The sequence below is a fragment of the Nipponia nippon genome, unplaced genomic scaffold (assembly GCF_047370975.1).
Source record: "Nipponia nippon isolate SJK-2023a ecotype South Korea unplaced genomic scaffold, ASM4737097v1 scaffold_1, whole genome shotgun sequence".
Classification (NCBI taxonomy): Eukaryota; Metazoa; Chordata; class Aves; order Pelecaniformes; family Threskiornithidae; genus Nipponia; species Nipponia nippon.
Genome location: NW_028262290.1, coordinates 40195063 through 40211980, shown reverse-complemented (window position 1 = coordinate 40211980; position 16918 = coordinate 40195063). Strand labels below are relative to the sequence as shown.

The 16918-nt window shown below is 43.6% G+C and overlaps 1 protein-coding gene across 1 annotated transcript in view; it reads left to right on the top strand.

The window, feature by feature from the left end:
• CLVS1 (clavesin 1) overlaps window positions 1–16918 on the top strand; it is a 106223-nt gene that overhangs the window by 74509 nt on the left and 14796 nt on the right. The window contains exons 4-5 of the mRNA XM_087752672.1: window positions 13069–13179; window positions 14300–14535. Coding sequence (XP_087608798.1) covers window positions 13069–13179; window positions 14300–14535 — 347 coding nt within the window. The remainder of the gene's footprint in view (window positions 1–13068; window positions 13180–14299; window positions 14536–16918) is intronic.

The following is a 16918-nucleotide window of genomic DNA, read 5'->3' as shown; positions in this document are numbered from 1 at the left end:
AAGCGGTCAGCAGTACTATTAACTTCTCACTAATGCTTGCAAGCAAACATTGGCTTTGGTTGCAATCTCCAAATGTTTTCCAAATTGCTGGAGTTCCAGAAGAAATTGTTTATTTCCTACCAGAAACAACCTAGCACTACTGAAAAGCTGTCCAGTGAACAGCGTAAATGAACACTCTTTCCTAAGCTCTGATACCTGTCTGTGCCAGTTATAGATTTCAATAATGAAGAGGTTTTAATTAAGTTGATGGACATAAATGGGATTAATATGCATTGGGGCATGTGTGAAATAGTGTAGCTGTTAATAGGGAATGCAGCTTTTCTGATGACTTTTGTTCACCCAGCACATTCCTGATAACAACGAAATCCTTCATTCTTGGAACAACACTTCAATGCAGGGAGTTAGGGATATAGATTTTCCTCTGGTCTGAAGAGATTATTTTCTTTTGTTTATTGCTGTCACTTGTGCTCATAATACGGTTTTTGTGGCAAAGCATATCTTAAATAAGCCTTACCTTCCTGCCCATTAGTCTATAATAAATTTTGTGGCATATTTTAAAGATGATAAAAGCTACAGCTTTAAATGGCAACTGCAACCTGAAGCCCTGAGTAACCAGAGATCAGTCAGCGATAAGTGTGGAACATGACTAGGTAAATTACAGAGCAGGAACAGTCTGACAACTTCAGATGCATGCATACCTGCACATATAAAATACCATAGGATCATTGGATGATTAAGGTTGGAAGGGATCTCTGAAAGCCATCTGATCCCATTCATGGCTTAAAGGAAGGCAAACTTTGAAGTTAGATCCAGCTTTGAGTTTAGATCAGGTCACTCAGGGTCTTGTTCAGCTGAGATATGAATATCTCCATGGATGGGGCTTCCAGAGCCTCTCCAGGAAACACGTTCCTGTGTTTGCCCACCATGAAACTTTTTCCTGATATGTGGTTTGGCTTTCCACCACAACTGCAACTCATGGCGATTACCTTGTCATTTGTCCCTGACATCTGTCATCTCCATAGACACCCATTAATTACTTGCAGGGAGCTGTGAAATTCCGCCTTAACCTCCTCTCCTGCGGGCTGAACAGACCCTGTTCTCTGAGCCTTTCCTCATATGCCACTTGCTCCAGCCCCCTGTCATCTCGGCAGCCTCTGTTGGACTCACTCCAGTATGTCAGCCTCTCCTGCAATGGGGACCCCAGAAATGGACACAGTGCTCCAGATGTGGTCTCACAGTTGCTGAATAGAGGTGAAGGATCACTGCCCTCACCCGCTGGTTATGCACTTGCTAGTGCAGCCCAGGACACGGTTGGCCACCTTTGCTACAAAACACGCTACGCTGCTGGCTCGCATTCAAGTTGCCCACCAGGATGCCCAGGTCCTCTTCTGCAAAGCTGCTTTCTAGTTGCTCAGTGCCTGACCTGTCCCGCTGCATGGAGTTATTCTAAGATAAACCACTTTGCATTTGTTGATGTGGTTCCCAGTAACTCATCTCTCCAGCCTGTCAGGATCTGTCTGAATAGGGACTCTCTGCCTTAACCTCCAGCATATCATCTGTACTCTACAGCTTGGTACCATCAGCAAAGCTTCTGAGGGTTAGTTACTCCCTACCATCGCCAAGGTCATTTATAAAGACATTAAGCTGAACTAGCTCCAGTATCAACCCCAGAGAAAAAACATTAGTAAATGACCACGAGGCAGACTTTGTACCTGTGATCTCGACACTTGAGTCCCAGCAATATGATAAATTTTTCACCCACACTGTATTCCACCTCTCCAAACAAAATCTCTCCAGTTTGCTAGAGGGACAATATGGGCCACCGTACCTAAAGCCTTGTTAAACTCAAGGTAAACGGCACCCACTGATTTGCAAATGCCCTGGTTACTCAAACAGGGAGCAGTAATAAAGTGCTTGGAGTTTAATAAGGAGAATATGCTGCTGTATGCCTTCAGGTGGAAAGAGTTCTCCATTGGAAGCCTTCAAAGGAGAAGGTACAGACCAACTGCCCTGTATTTACGTAGCAAATTTAATGACCTCCAGGGATATGACACAGCATACAGCCAGTCTCTGGGTGGAAAAGGCCTAATTCATTTAAGACTTCATGTAGTAGTGCTTAATGTATGACTTTAATCCAATATAAGAAGCAAGAAGAAGAGGAAAATTTGTATGGTTTTATAATCTGAGGTGGGTGAGAAATGGGGTCACAGCTTCCTGCTAGCTGTAGTTTTAACAAATTCAGTGAAGTCTTTTTTTTCCTGCTCTTGGCCTTAGAAAAAATAATCAGAACAAATTGCTCAGAGTAGAACAGGAGAACAGAGGAATCATTAGCTTGCAGATTGACACTGTGCTGCCTTGAAAACACAATTAAGAATAACCTTTTGGGGTAGGCAGTGCAAGCACTACTTGGGCAGTAAACTTAACCGGTAACCCTCAGACTCCTCTTGTTCAAGGACCGTAGTGGGAGCAGATGATAATATAGAAGAGGTCAAAGGACTGAAACAGTGTCCTGGAATCATCCCCATGGTCTGATATCCATGCTTGGCTGATGATAATGAAAAGGCTGGGAAGCTGCACTGATTAGTGCCCTGCTTTCCTTGCACCTGCACAGACAGCAGATATAATTTTCCTACCACTATCTTTTAAAGTTGTTTTGAAGTCAGAGTTAAGGTAGTGAGGAAAAAGAAGTGGGAACTGAAGGGAAGTTGTGCTGTGGAAATGAGACAGCTGTTGCAGAGAGTAGAAGCATGTATTTTGTTTAGCAAAGAGTACAAAGTTTATGCAGCATTTAACGCTGCCAGCCTGATAAAAGCCCTGGATTCTGAGTGATTATGTGATGAGCAGCACTGGCTGTCACCTAGCATTGCTTTACGTGGTGAACATGGCACAAAAAGAACGTTAAAATGGCAAAGTCACGCACTTAGAAAAGGAGAAATCCCCGTATGAAAGTACAGCTTTGTGGGGCCCTGACTCCACCTGTGTTTTACGATACCTCTAGGAGCAACCACTGCAGGGAGAGCTCTGCCTCCCGCCCACAAGTCAGGGCTGCAGCCGCTCTGTTGGGAGAACGTAGCTAATGAACTCTAAGGAATTTGACTGATCATAGCTTTTAAGGCAAGAGAGTGTCACTAGGACTAGTCCAGCTTATGAAACCTCTCAATCTCCAAACTTCTTTGAATGCGTTCTGGCATATGCACGCACGGAGCTGCAAATTCTCACTGCGGCAGCAAAACCATGTGCACTAGGAAAACCTTACATGAAATGTCAGGTCTATGCCCCAAAGGCTTTGAGCTTTAAATCTCCACCCTCCAGTAGTCATAGAAATATTTTTGAAGTGCAGAAACCAATATTTCCCCCCTGCAAGCCCATTGAGAAACACTCAAATCACTTCCCTACCCTCACCCTCCAGCCCACAAAACTGTCCTCGTAATAAGTGTGTCTAGCTCCCTATTGAAACATTTGACCCCAAAATCTAAAATTCTGGCAAAGTTATAACAAAATGCAGATGGACCATCAGACAATCTTAGCTATTGGTAGTGTTATTAGCAATGCCTACTTTTATGAGCACAGCGGAAAAATATCAGTGTGTTCTCTGTACTGCATAGTACAAGGTTCTTCACCACAAAATGGTCTTTATAACTTGTCTTTTAAATGCAGGCTGAAGAAAATGTCATGAAACTTCAAATGCTGTCTGCCACTTTAAAAACAGCTTTCCTAAAAATGTTTTCCACCGTGTATCTTTACATGTATCTTTATATCTTTCCACATGTATCTTTAGTATTACTCACCTTTTTTTTTTTTTTTGTTCTCAAAACTTATTTCAAGGACATTAAATTATGGTCAGGTTTCTCATTACCAAGGCACTGCTCCATTATTAAAAAAAAAAAAATTAAAAATGAGAAAGAGATCACAAAAGGGCAGACACAAAGACATTGTATTTTATTGCAGAGCTGACACATTGGTCTGCTCCTGTCAATTCAGCCTGTGACTATGTGGGACTTTGTGAGACACAAATACATGAAGCAAGTTTCCCTTCAGCATGGAAGGATAAGAAAGCTAAGCAATCTCACTAAGATATTAGAACAAGGACAGAGACTGAATCATGCAAATAATAAAAGATTTTTTTTTTCCCTAGGCTTCTATTGTTTTGAAGAATAAGAGGTTGTGCATGAAGCAAAGGTGCTGCTGCTGTCAGGTGCTTATCTAATGCTGCGTGAGTTGCCTTGTATTGAATCCCACCAGAGCTGGATTTCCACCATTGCACAGTCATTTAGCATTTTCAGTCCCTTTAAAACAAAGTAGGTCACAGGGTTTTCTCACCCACCCTCACACACACACTCACAGTCTCTCTCTCTCCTGTTGAAAAAGAAAAAAGGATTGAAAAAGTATCTTCACCAGGGGGACACTCACCAGGGTACATTCGTTGAGGATAACAGAGACCACAGAAGTTGTGTGAAAAAGGGTTTGTGCAAGAGATAGGTGAAGGGAAACCTTCCATTCTAAAATGAGATTCCATTCTCAAACAAATTAGGGTAAAAACTGTAATCCTTAGTGAAATAAGATGGGAATATAGCTTCTGTTTAGCAGATAGCCTTGAGAAAATGGGTGCTAGAAGGCTATGATACCTTCAAGGAGCTATATGGAGAAGTCAACTCAAAGGATTTTCATAACTTCTTGCTAGGTGCAGAGAAATTTACTGGAAAAGGAATAATCTCTGTCAAATTGTTTGTTTCAGTCAGTCAACAAATGCCAATAAAAAATTGCTTGATCATTTTTTTTCTGACCTCGGTTAGAAAAATCATTTTTCTTTCTAGTTTATAATCTCATCACAATAATAGTTTATAATCTCCTTTACATGCTGCTCTATATATGAATGCATATGCAAAAGCTTTAAGATGATTCCAGGCTTTGTTCAAGCCAAGCTACAGCAGACTTCTGTTCAATACCAAATAGGTTGCCTAGCACTATAAATAACAAAATCTCCTTTTCTCCATCATCAGCTTTCAATCACAACACAAGTGTAATACGACTGTATGATTTCTGTATAACGCCCTGGCACTTTCATAGGCAAGGTGGAAAGCTTTTCTGCAAAGTCAATAGGTCTCCTGAGAAGAAAGGCAAGTGCCACAAGACCTTTTTTAATTGCTTTTCTTTGGCTGACTTCAACTAATGCTGTGGGCATTTGTCCTCACCATGACAGTTTGGCCTTCAATGCCCCTTTGCTCAGACAGAGGGCTATTTTGGCAGGGAGCAGATACATAGATACAGCAAGTGACGATGTGAAGAAAATATAGAATAAATGTTTTACATACAAGGTGTAGATTCTCAGCATAACAATGCCTATCTAAAGAGGCAGACTTTGTACAGGGTTTTTTGTTTAAAATCCTGATAGTGCTGGACAAGAAATAACGTGCTGTACTTTGTCCTTTTCAGGACTGTCTTTTTGCGTGCACTTTACTCTTTCATTTCAACGGCCTTTTAAATCCTAGTGGATTTGCCTCAGTGTCATCTTCTCCGCCCTAACTCCTTCACTCCCTGTGCTTTCAACCACAGCGTCCCACAGATCTACTGCCCTTCAGGATGGATGCAAGGCCTGTCTACGGAAATAGAAATAGGTAGGGAGAGAGAGGTTTAAATCAGGTCAGCTAAGGAAAATTGTAGATTTCGGCTACAGTGGTTAATAGTGCTAATTAATTTTGTTTGGAGCTTAACTTTTAAAAATTACTTTCAAAAAAACCTTTAAGTTATTATTTTTCAAAAAGTGTGTATTAAAAATAGAACATTTTTCAGGTCAAGTTTTCCATGCCAAACTTTTTAACCCCAGTGCTCCCTGGGTGGATACTTTTCCAGGTGCAAGGAAATTAGGGTGGTCTTTCCTTAAAGATGTCCTAATGCTGACATTTACTTTAATTGCTGGACATGCACATTCTGCTGGTGGCCATTTTGCTTCAGAAGGTCCTGCATTAAAATCTGGCTACAGGAAAAAAACACTTCTTCATCAGACACTGAAAACCGAGAGCAACTCACACCCACACAACCCAGCAACGACTCAGGGATGAACAACATTGCTTTAACTCCCAGTGTCAGGGAAAGGATTGGAGGGACGTCATTTCTCTCAGAAATGTGACGTTTGCATGGAGACTTTCTTCTGATGGTGATTTCGAGTGAGCAACCAAAGCTCGCAGGTCGCAGCCAGCCAAGGGCTGGGTATCCCAGGGAGAGCGAAGCATCACAGCCGCCCTGTGCTCACACACTTCGGCCAGCAGCACCTCTGTTCATCCAGCAAGCCTCCAGGCCAGGCTTCCACTGTGCCCAGTGCATTTTGCAGTCTCTAATTAAGCCCTAAACTACTTTCAGCTTTAATGATCTTCCTGATGCTTTTCCCTTCCCCCACAACTAATTTTAGACGTTCATGTTCAGTGAGATACAGGAATAGAAGCGACTCAGCTTGCAGTCACCCTCACTTAAGAAAGCTGGATATGAAAGTGTTTCTGAGATACAGTTTACACCAAAAATCAGGACATTGGAGACAATTCAGCCTGGTTTGCTAGAGCTGGCTGCAAAGATCACAGTAAGTTCCTAAACTAACTCTGAAAAATAGCCTCTGGCACATTCATGTCTCTTCCCATGCTGCTGCCTGTTCCTGTGACACAACCTACCCCTCCTTAGCTTAGCGTGTGACTTTCACTCTTCCTGCTCCACGAGAAGGTCCCTGATCTGGCCTCGCCTAATCTGACCTAATTTAGAGCGAACTGTGGCACCCCAGTTGTACAAATTCATGGGCTCCTTCCAAATCAGTGTGTCAGTGCCCTTTGTATTAGTATTTTTTAATCAGCTTTTGAATTCCTCTCTTCTCTGTGTACCTCTTCAACCAAGCCCCTGGATGAACCTGCTGTTTGTCTATCAATATAATTTATTCATCTTTTTTTCTGGAGGGAGCCTCAGTCTGTACCTTAAGTGTGTGAAACACACTGAAGTCAACAGGGGCACATGCCAAGCAAAAAAGCAGCACTGGGGTATGGTGTCAATCCAGCGGAGTCACTACTTCTGGGAAATTTTCTGTTCCTAAATTATACTGAGCTGGTTCAGCAAAGGGTTTCTGGTAAAAAGGTAGCAAAGAAATCCCCCTTTTGCCCCAAGGTTACAAGTTGTTTTGTTAGACCAGATGATATGACAGCATGATTCTATCAGGATAAATCAAAGTTTACTCAGCAAATCTGTGTTCTGTAACCTGATTTATTGGTGTCATCTGCCAACACCCATGAACAGAGGATCTGTAGGACCTCACTAATGTGCAATAATGACTGGGAGAAACCCACTGCAAATGACTGAATTTTAAAAGTTATCAAGTGTAGTGGGAGAGATAACAAACATAATGAAAAATGTCTAGGAGAATGCATCCCAGTGTTCATTTTTCTGTTCCATTTCCCTGACAGCAGTACTGCAGAGTGTACTCATCTACATATGTGGGTATGCAGTGTAAAAATAAACCAAGCACTCATATTTTCCTCTGATTTTGCTCCAGCCCTTTCCTACTGTATGCTTCAGAGAAAAGAGAGCATTTCGGTGTGAGCAGTTACAGTCACAGTTTACCCCAAATCAATGAGTTCTTCCCAATTGCAAGAATTCTTTTTACAGTCGTATTCGAGCAGGTCAACATTGCCATATTGCTAGCAGTAATGTCTTTTTTTAAATGGTTTTCCCCTACTCTGAAGCTATTTCCAAGCCTTGTGTACTCTGAGGGCATGCCAAGGTAGAAGCAAACGAGTTTGCAATTATTGCCACCAGCAACATTAATTTTGCATTCCCGTCTCTTCAAAAACACAGGGGAGCAAAAAGAGATAACAGAAAGACAAGCAACTTGTCCGGACGGGGATTTGAAACGTGCCTGGGCTCAGAGCAGGCACTGCAGCAGGTGAGTGGGAGCAGCCCCGGCTCCCACAGCCCCAGGGACCGCTTGGAGAGGTGTGGGAGCAGCCCCGTCCTGGGGTCCTCGCGGCCCCCAGCCCTCCTGCTGCCTCCCACCGCCTCCTGCCCATGGGATTTCCCGAACTAAGCATTCATCTGTTAGGAGCTGCATTAAAATTAGAAGCTGAAGCTGTAGCGATGGGGGGGACACTTTACTTTCTCTCCTAGCACACACTATATGACAGCCTGCTCTGTCCGCAGCAAGGGCGTTACACAGCGTTCATTCAAATGTGCTCAGGAACGTGTTTTTGATAAACACAACCTATCCAATATCTGAAAAAGTCGTAAAATCAGGGGAAAACAGCTTTCAACCCCAGCCACTGTTTCAGAGGCTGAATTTGGATCCAGAGCTGGAGAGCGGAAAGACTCCTTCCCTTATCGTGCCTATCCATTAAAATCACACACTCACGGAAACTCTCTGCGGAGAAACTATCACTGAACTATTAATAAAATCTTCCTGAACTATTAATACGGTCTGTGGGAGCTTTAATCCACCACGGGGACTGATTATGTAAGCGCACAGGCATGAAGATGCTGTTTTTATCCTCAGTTTAAACGACCTTTCAGTTTAAACAGTGTTGTTTATGATCGAAAGCTTCCTGAATCTACGGGAAATTATTTTCTTTTAAAGGGGATTATATTTTGATTTGCAGTGAACTGGCAAGTATGGTCGAGACTAAAGTGCATTTGGATGGCAAGATGTGTGTTTGCTCTTCTGATTGCAAAGGGTAGAAGTTATGAAAGTATTTTAAAAACATTCGTGTCACAAAATTCAGATGTCCCATAACCCAGAAATATGCTGTAACTTGGTTTTTCAGATCAGGTCATTGGTCTATGTAGCCAATTCATGCAGTTCGAAAAGATTGGCCCTGAACATCAGGCTGGATTTATACCTAATTTTGGTATTCCACAGATTGTTTTGCTTTTCTGATGCACTTCGGTGTGAGGAGATGCTGTGAGATCATCTTGATTTTTAGCTTTCGGGCAGTTCAGAACAACAACAGAGTAAAAGGTTTCTGATGCATACTCATGCCAAAAGAAATAGATGTCATGAAGGAAAGAACAGGCAGAAATAGTGAAAAATTGTCTTTCATTCACCTCGTAGCTATGGCTTCTGAGCTATTTAGCGGAACATTATGTGCCAAGGGTTTTCAGTCCCAGGCACATTTCAGTTCAGAAATTTCCCGGCACAGGAGGTCTGAGTGGGGTAGGGAAGCAGTGATCGCCGTAACATTTTCCTCTGATCCGCAAGCTTGGAGACACTTCTCCAGTCTGAATTGAAAGATGTATTGAGGCCTGTATGGATTTTGGGGTGTCTGTGGCAGCTCCGGTGTTCATTTCTTTCTCTTCTTTGGGGATGATGTGGAGGGAAATAACTGAAAATAGTAAAAAAAAATACATATATAAAGTTAAAAAAGACAAATCAGGCAAAAGAAAAGTCCCATCTTTGGCACCGGTTTCATTCAATCAACAGGGCCAACCAAAACCCTGTGTTTGGACAGTTTTGTCTCTCTAGGTTTACTTTTACAGTTTGGGAAAGGTGCCACTGCAGCATGGTTAGATATATTCCTTGATTTAGTTCAGGTCCCAGTGAAAAAGACCTGATCCGACTTTGGAGTGAGCTAGCTGCCCAAGCAGGTATCTGGAGTCCTTTCACTGTTTCTTCCCTGCTATTGCTGAGTAGCAAGTTAGCTAGATTAGCACTGGGTTGGATGTATTTGTTCACGCTGCAATTGCATCTCTGAACAACATGCTAATATGTCCAGCCTGGTTTTCAGATAAAATGACAGTAGTGCCCACAAACAATTAGACCAATTCCTGCATGCTGTATTTTATTTATGCCATTGGAATAAAATGTAAATATATCCTCAGGATTGGGTATTTTTAACAAGAAATCAGGTTAAGAAAAGGCTCCATGATCCCAGGGTCCTTTTCACAGTAGGCTCCAAAAAATGTACCTCATTATAAAATACACCTTCCCAAGGAATCACAAGACATGAGAAATCAAAAGAGAATTACTAAAAGCAAAAGCTCTCCAGCAGAAAATCAATTTCAGCTACTTTCACCTTGCCCCAGGGAAAGCAGCAGAGACACTAAGTGGGGTGTGGGAAAGGTCTCATACATCTTCCTGGAACTGCGCAAGGCAGACCTCCAGACGGGAGCTTTTCTTTCCAAGACAGCTCTGCTTTAATTAGGGACTTCTGCAAAATTGGTACGTTGTGGTTCCAAACAGTGTCTGGATGATTCCCATATCAAATTTCTTTGGCTAAAAAAAAAAAATATGTCTTTGTCCTTGCTCTAATTGACAGACTTAGAAATGCAGGTGGACTGAGGGATGAAGGTCACATTGAGCTTATTGTGCTTAATAGGGTAAGGAACAAACATTACCGGAAAGCTACACACAAAAAGATGTTCTTTGGTTGTTTTTTTCCCGGCCATCATGCTGCCTTTTCAAGGGTCTTTGTGCATTTTCGGGTGTACCTTCAGAATGAAAAGAAAGCAATTGCCTTTAAATAAAACTGCTATATGAGGGGCTTTCCTGTAACACTTAATCTACTGATGTACCAGACAGAATCTAGTTTATGGACTCAACAATCTATGTTGGATGGACATAAAATTAATTTTCTATATAGGACAGTACATCCTTCTCCTTAGTCGACCTTTTGCAGAGGCAGTCTGCCAGTTTAAACTTCTGGCTCGTTCCTATAATTCTCAGCATTCAGACCTTTCTGGGTAATGTGGTATCATTAAGGCTGGTCAACAAGTTCTAAAAAAAAACATGTTCCCCCGTTGAAATGAAGTCTGACTGACATTTGTCACTGAAGATTGTGATTAATATCATCTGTGCATTCCAGTGAGAAGGCAAAACAATTTTTCTTTTTGGGGTCAGTATAAATCTCTGTGTCTTAAAGTTATTTCTCTGCTTCCCATCTCTCATTTCTTTATTTTCCTTTGCTTCAGTCTCAGACTGTTTCTTCTACACTGACCTATGCTGCTACGGTGCAATCTGGGACGGCTGCGGCAGCTCAGCCCCAAAGAGCAAAGGAGTCCAGAACTTCTCCCTTAGAGATACAGCTTGTGGGATGTCAGCTGCCTTGACAAATATAGAATTAAAAAGAAAAAAGGCAAATGTGGAACATTCCAATATTTCTTAATATTTTTTTTTTTTAGAATATTCTCTGAAAGTTTCAAATCTTCAAATTTTCATGCCCATGTGGGAGGAAAGCAACTGAATATGTGAATTTTGCAGACGATGGGCATTTTTGGCTCTGATTTGCTCTAAAACCCAATGTTAGGTTATCACAGGGTAGAAAATCACTTTTGGCTTCACACTTCTGTTGGTCAATGTTTTTTCTAGGTGGGCTCAGATTCTCTGCAGCTGTTTCTCAGCACAGCCCGCTTGAAGTCACTGCAACCTGCAGCACTGCCATAGTTTATATCAGTCAGAGCTGCATCCCTGAACTCTAATGAATATTACAGCAGCAATGGAAATACAGTTGTGAATGAACACCTCAACAGAGCGTGTACCATCCTTAAAAAGCTCAGCTCATAGTTTGTTGGGATTTAAAATGGGATCACCTGTTATGTTGCACTGCTTGGCCTCCTGCATGCTGGCCTGACTACCCACTAGTCTTGCACAGAGCATCCAATATTGAGATTTGTAATGATTTCAGATCAACTGATGTGTCCAAGGTGTAAGCAGCTTATACTAATGTATAGCAAAAGAAAAAATTATCACTTAATGCCTGTGGCTGCTCACAAACATTACCCGAGTATGGCTTAAGATGACTGCCAGGGCGATCCATGACCAGTGCTAAAGAGCATAGAGAATCTTGCCAATCTGCCTTGGGTGGTAGGAGGTGGTGGGATGCCTACATAGTGCTAAATCTGGGAAATAATTTGACCTTGAAGCAGCACAGAAGCTATACCGAGCAGGTGTGTAAGGGGATTTTTCATATCCTCTCACAAATTCACCTCATATCCTCACCAGCTGTCCTCAATCTCTGATGCTCCTGAGGAAGGTGAGAGAAAGCCCCAGGATACCCCATGCTAATTGTGGGGGGAATGAACCTGCCTGAGTCCCAGAGCCAAAGCCCTGAAGGAAGAGACCTGATTATGCTCTGTCTTTATATGCTTCGCACAGGCAGGATGAGGACGGCTTCATCAGGATCTCCCTTCACAGGGGGAGAGAGGCACCTCTCCTCTTGCTGGAAGCGTATTTGCACACAGGAGCAGCGGTCATCCCACTATTTATGCAAGCGAAAAAATCCTAGGCTCTTCCCTGACTGACTGACATTTGTTAGATGAGAGTGTAGGTACAAAATGCCCATCACAATATATAATAACCTTTAAAGACACGCCAGCAACCTCCTCTTTTATTAAGCGTGCCACGCTGGCTGAGTGGAGTAAGACGCTATTGCAAACACCTCCCCGGCGGGACGCTACCTGCATGCTAATGCTGAGGGTGTTTGTGCAGGGCCTGGCAGCGAGCGCTGGGCTCCGGCAGTTTCCATGGTGCCGTCATGGTGCGCTCTCCCTACACCTTCACTTATCAGCATTTCCCACCCATCCTCCTCCCCATAATATGCTGCTCGCTCACCCCGAAAGGTCAGCCATTGTAATGATGATTTTAGCAGGGGGGGAGGCAGGGAGGCCGAAGGGTGAAAAGGTGAGCTGTGTTCAGCGATGTGCGTGGGAACCGGGGGCTTGCCTTATGCCGCATAATGAGAAATTAGAAAGCTTCCCCTCGAGGGAGCGGTGCTCATCAGCCCCCTCTCACTTCCCATCCCAGCCAAGTCAGATGCCCTGATGGAGTTAAAAAATGTTGAGGCGAAGTGTCTGGAGAGCCTACTTTAAATCACCAGCAATTGATGCGTTAGTGTGTGGAGGGAAGAAGGGACTGCATCTGCTAACAGAAGAAACTGATGCAAACCTTTCCAGGCGTCTTTCTTTTTCCATCTCCTTCCTGCCCCCCTCCCAGCAAGCCCTGCTCATTTGCAGATGGAAAGAGGCAGACTTCTTCCTCTGACTTCCATCCTATTGACTGCCGGGCTAAAGCACTGCATCTATTAACTGCCTTCCTTTTCTTTCTTTCTGTAGGACAGCTTTCCTGCCCGTTTTGGAGGAGTCCATTTTGTCAACCAGCCCTGGTACATCCATGCCCTGTACACGCTAATCAAACCGTTCCTCAAAGACAAGACAAGAAAAAGGGTAATTAGATGGGGCTGGGGGGGTATAGGAAGCTGCAGAGTCAGAACTGAGTAGGTGCCTACTTTCTTTTCTTCCTTCTTTTCTCTCTATGTATTTTTCATATGGCCTCAGAGAACTGCTTCTGTTATTAAAATTTAGAGTTTGCAATGGTCTGGATTGAATCAATAGCTCAGCCAGGGACCAGAAAGCTGTTATCACTAACAAAGTGTAGATACATTTTACTGGGACATGCTCAGGGATAGAGAGAACTGGCAATGTGGAGGGATTATCAGGCCTCACTGACCTGCAGTGAGGGAAGCTTCAACTCAACCCTTTTTGTGGGTGTAAAATTTCCTATTTCATTCCTTCAGCAAGTGGACTTTTTTCACATGGCGGTAACTCATTTCCACAAGAAAATGCCCATGCCTGAAGGCTGTTTGCCTACACTGCAGAAGAGGCAGGTCTTCCCCACTGAAACCCATCTGAACTGTGGTCCTGCAGTCATCTTGGCCGTTTGTCCTCTGCAGTCTATCAATCAACCACTGGACCATCTCTCAGAAGGCCCCAGAGCCCATCCTGGGGTGTGTCTGACCAGGCAGGACAAGGGTAGTACCAGCCTGAAAGTAAAGAGGGATTAGGGAGACAAATGTCGCTGAAGCAGTGCAAAGTGGGCAACACAGACCTACACCCCTGGGAAACGTCAGTCCCAGCATGCAGGGCTGGGTTGCCCTCTCAGGCGCTGAGGACCTACTCTTCACAGCTTCTTTCAGTAAGCTCCACTATCTCCCTTTTCTTCTCACAGCTCTTCGTACAAGCCTCTATCCTCTTACAGTAGCAATAATCAGTCATTATTCCTGACTTGCACTTTCCCTGAGCTGGTACTTAAGAAAGTGAAAGTGTCATGTGCCAAAAGTAAGAAAATCAGGATTTTCAGAAGCGTTTACGGTGCCAGCCTAATTCTTCAGCTGCACACCCCAAAGCTAATCCCCCTCCTCCCTTCAGCCCTGAGTGCTTCAGAAATTCCCACCTGAAACTGCAGCGTCAATTAATGATGCTCCACACCTCATTAGTGCTGTTAGTATTGTACTTCACAAAGCAAGGAATCAATGATGACTTTGAACTTTCTTTTTATTTGTTAAAGATCTTTCTTCATGGTAACAACCTGAACAGCCTTCACCAGCTAATACACCCTGAATGCCTGCCCTCTGAATTCGGGGGGACTCTTCCTCCATACGACATGGGGACGTGGGCTCGAACGTTACTTGGTCCCGACTACAGCGATGAAAACGAGTACACCCACACCTCCTACAACGCCATGCACGTGAAGCATGCGTCCTCCAACCTGGAGCGGGAGGTCTCCCCCAAACCCATGAAAAGGTTAGTACTGCCTTTGAAATCATCTCTTACTCGGCTTTACAAACTGGTTTGGCACAAATCTAGCAGGAAGGGCTGATCTGGCTCGGAGAGAGGCTGTAATTTGGTGAACACTGATGGTAAGGAGCACTTTACCCTGGACTGCGTTCACAGTGTGGCAGGAGAAAGGAAGCCTCTCTGTGGAAGCGTAATTACTCGTCTGATTACTGTGAAGGAAAACAAGGGGAAATTAATGAGCCCCTGAACAGAGCATTACAGAAAGTATATCAGTGAGATGCTCTTCTGTACGGCGTAGGGCGGCCAGCAGTGCCACTTCAGTGCTGGTTCCTGTCACTTGCTGCTGCTGTGGTGCCGCTGACCCCAGTTATTAACAATAAGGGGGTTCCCTCCTCGGAAATGCAACTTTTGTATGATGAACACCACTGCCCTCTAAAGGGAAAATGGGTTAGTCGCCTCCTGCTGCTTCTGCTCCTGCTTTCTCTGTCCAGCCCTGCTAAGGCAGCAGAGCTGCTCTTTTAAGATCTCTGATTTTAGATCTAGTGGTTGTACATTCAGGTCCGAATGCTTAAAATTATGCCTCTCAAGAGCATCACCCTCAGTGATTTGCACTGGTTGCAGGGATGGGGTGAGGAGGGTTGGATACCTGGCACAGGTTTGTGAGTGGTATGGCAGAGCCAACACCAGCTGCAGCAAGTGATGGCCGGGTCGGCTCCCCTCCAGGAGTGTTAGCATCTGCCCTTGCCTCACCCTCCGCACCGCACTCCTCAAAACTACTTTCAATGCGGATCACAGCAATGCTTTAAGTCGCTGCTGCCACTTGATGAGTGCGGTGCTCACAGACACGGCGTCACTCTGTGTGACAGGGAGCGGCCATCATTTTGTCACAGCAAAATCAAAGCTGACAACACAGACAAGCCATAATGTCATGCAATTAATTTTAAAAGTCTTTCATCTTCAGAGCAAAAAGAAATGCATTCTTGATTCACAGCTCCCTCCCAGGTCAGAGGGATGCCACGCTGCTGTGGGGGCAAAGTGACGCCTCGTGCTGGCAACACGCACACGTACAACTGACGCTAAGTGCTGTGAGTCCCACAACTCACAGGGCCACGAGACCGCAGGGCTACGACCCTTTGCAGGGTTGCAGCCACGGCATGAAGAGACGTGGCCATCTGCACAGTCAGCAGTTCTCGCTGCTGACTGCCAGCCAAGACTGGGAGCTAGGATGAGTTTACAGAGCCTGTCCCAAAGAGCTGATTTTAAAACAGCATTTTTTTTTATTAACAGTGGAATACACTGAATGATTTTAGAAAGATGCTAACTAAATATTCTATTATTATTAAAACATATATCGAGAGTGTACAATTTATGCAGCTTTATAGAAAGAAATCTGCAGTTTTTAAAACTGAAGTGTTAAGAGCTGTTCCCAGGTCAATCTTTGCTGAGGATCAGCTCCTCAGCTGCAAAGAAGAGAGGGTCATATCATGCCCTCAGGGGAGAATCTCAGCTTGAAAATGTGTTCAGTGTCAGAAAACCCTGCCTCGAGGCAAAGCCTTCTTTTATAATCTGTTCACTAATACAAAAGTGCATTAATACAAATACGGCTAGTGGATGAATCTAATTTGTCATGTTGCCTCTGGGCAGACTAGATCTAACTTTTAGCCTAATTTCGTTACTTGGCGGTTAAGTGAACCATCTGATCTTTTACCCCGTGGTCGTTACTAGCTGTTAGAGGTGAAAAGTTCACTGCTTCAACAGATTTTCTCCTGTGAGTATATGCTTTGATTCTTCTTCCCCTGAAATTATGGTTTGGCCTAACTTGAGATAAAAGCCTATACGTAGGAAGCATAATTGTGTGCTTTATTAGATTTATTAGACCAGATTTATATCTAAGGCCTATTAAAAGGTCTACAGACTTCTACTAGCATTACCTGTCTTTATATATCCCCCCCTTCTTGCCTCTTTAGGTTTATACATCTCTAACAAAAGAGTCTCAGCCCATGGCTGAGATTCCTGGATACTCCAGGGAGGTTTACACTAGGCATAGGTGATCTCCTAGCATTAGTCTTCATCTTAAATATAATTCCCTCACAATTGCCCTATCATTTTTTCCCTTATTAAAGCAATTTTGCAGTTTCATTAAAAATCTGTCCTCCCCTTCTCCACTCACAGAGTAAAAATCTTTAAACTCTTGAGTAAACATAGTAATTTTGTAAGTGTTTATATGCTGAAATGTTGGGTTTAACAAAAAAAAATGTGGCTGACCTTTTCTTTAGCACTTATGTTCCTCTGAAAGGGGTAAATATATGGAGACTGAGCCCTCTTGGGTTTCTGTAATTTAAGGATGAAAAGCTTTGCTGAAAAATTATGGGTCTTCTCCTCTCTGACT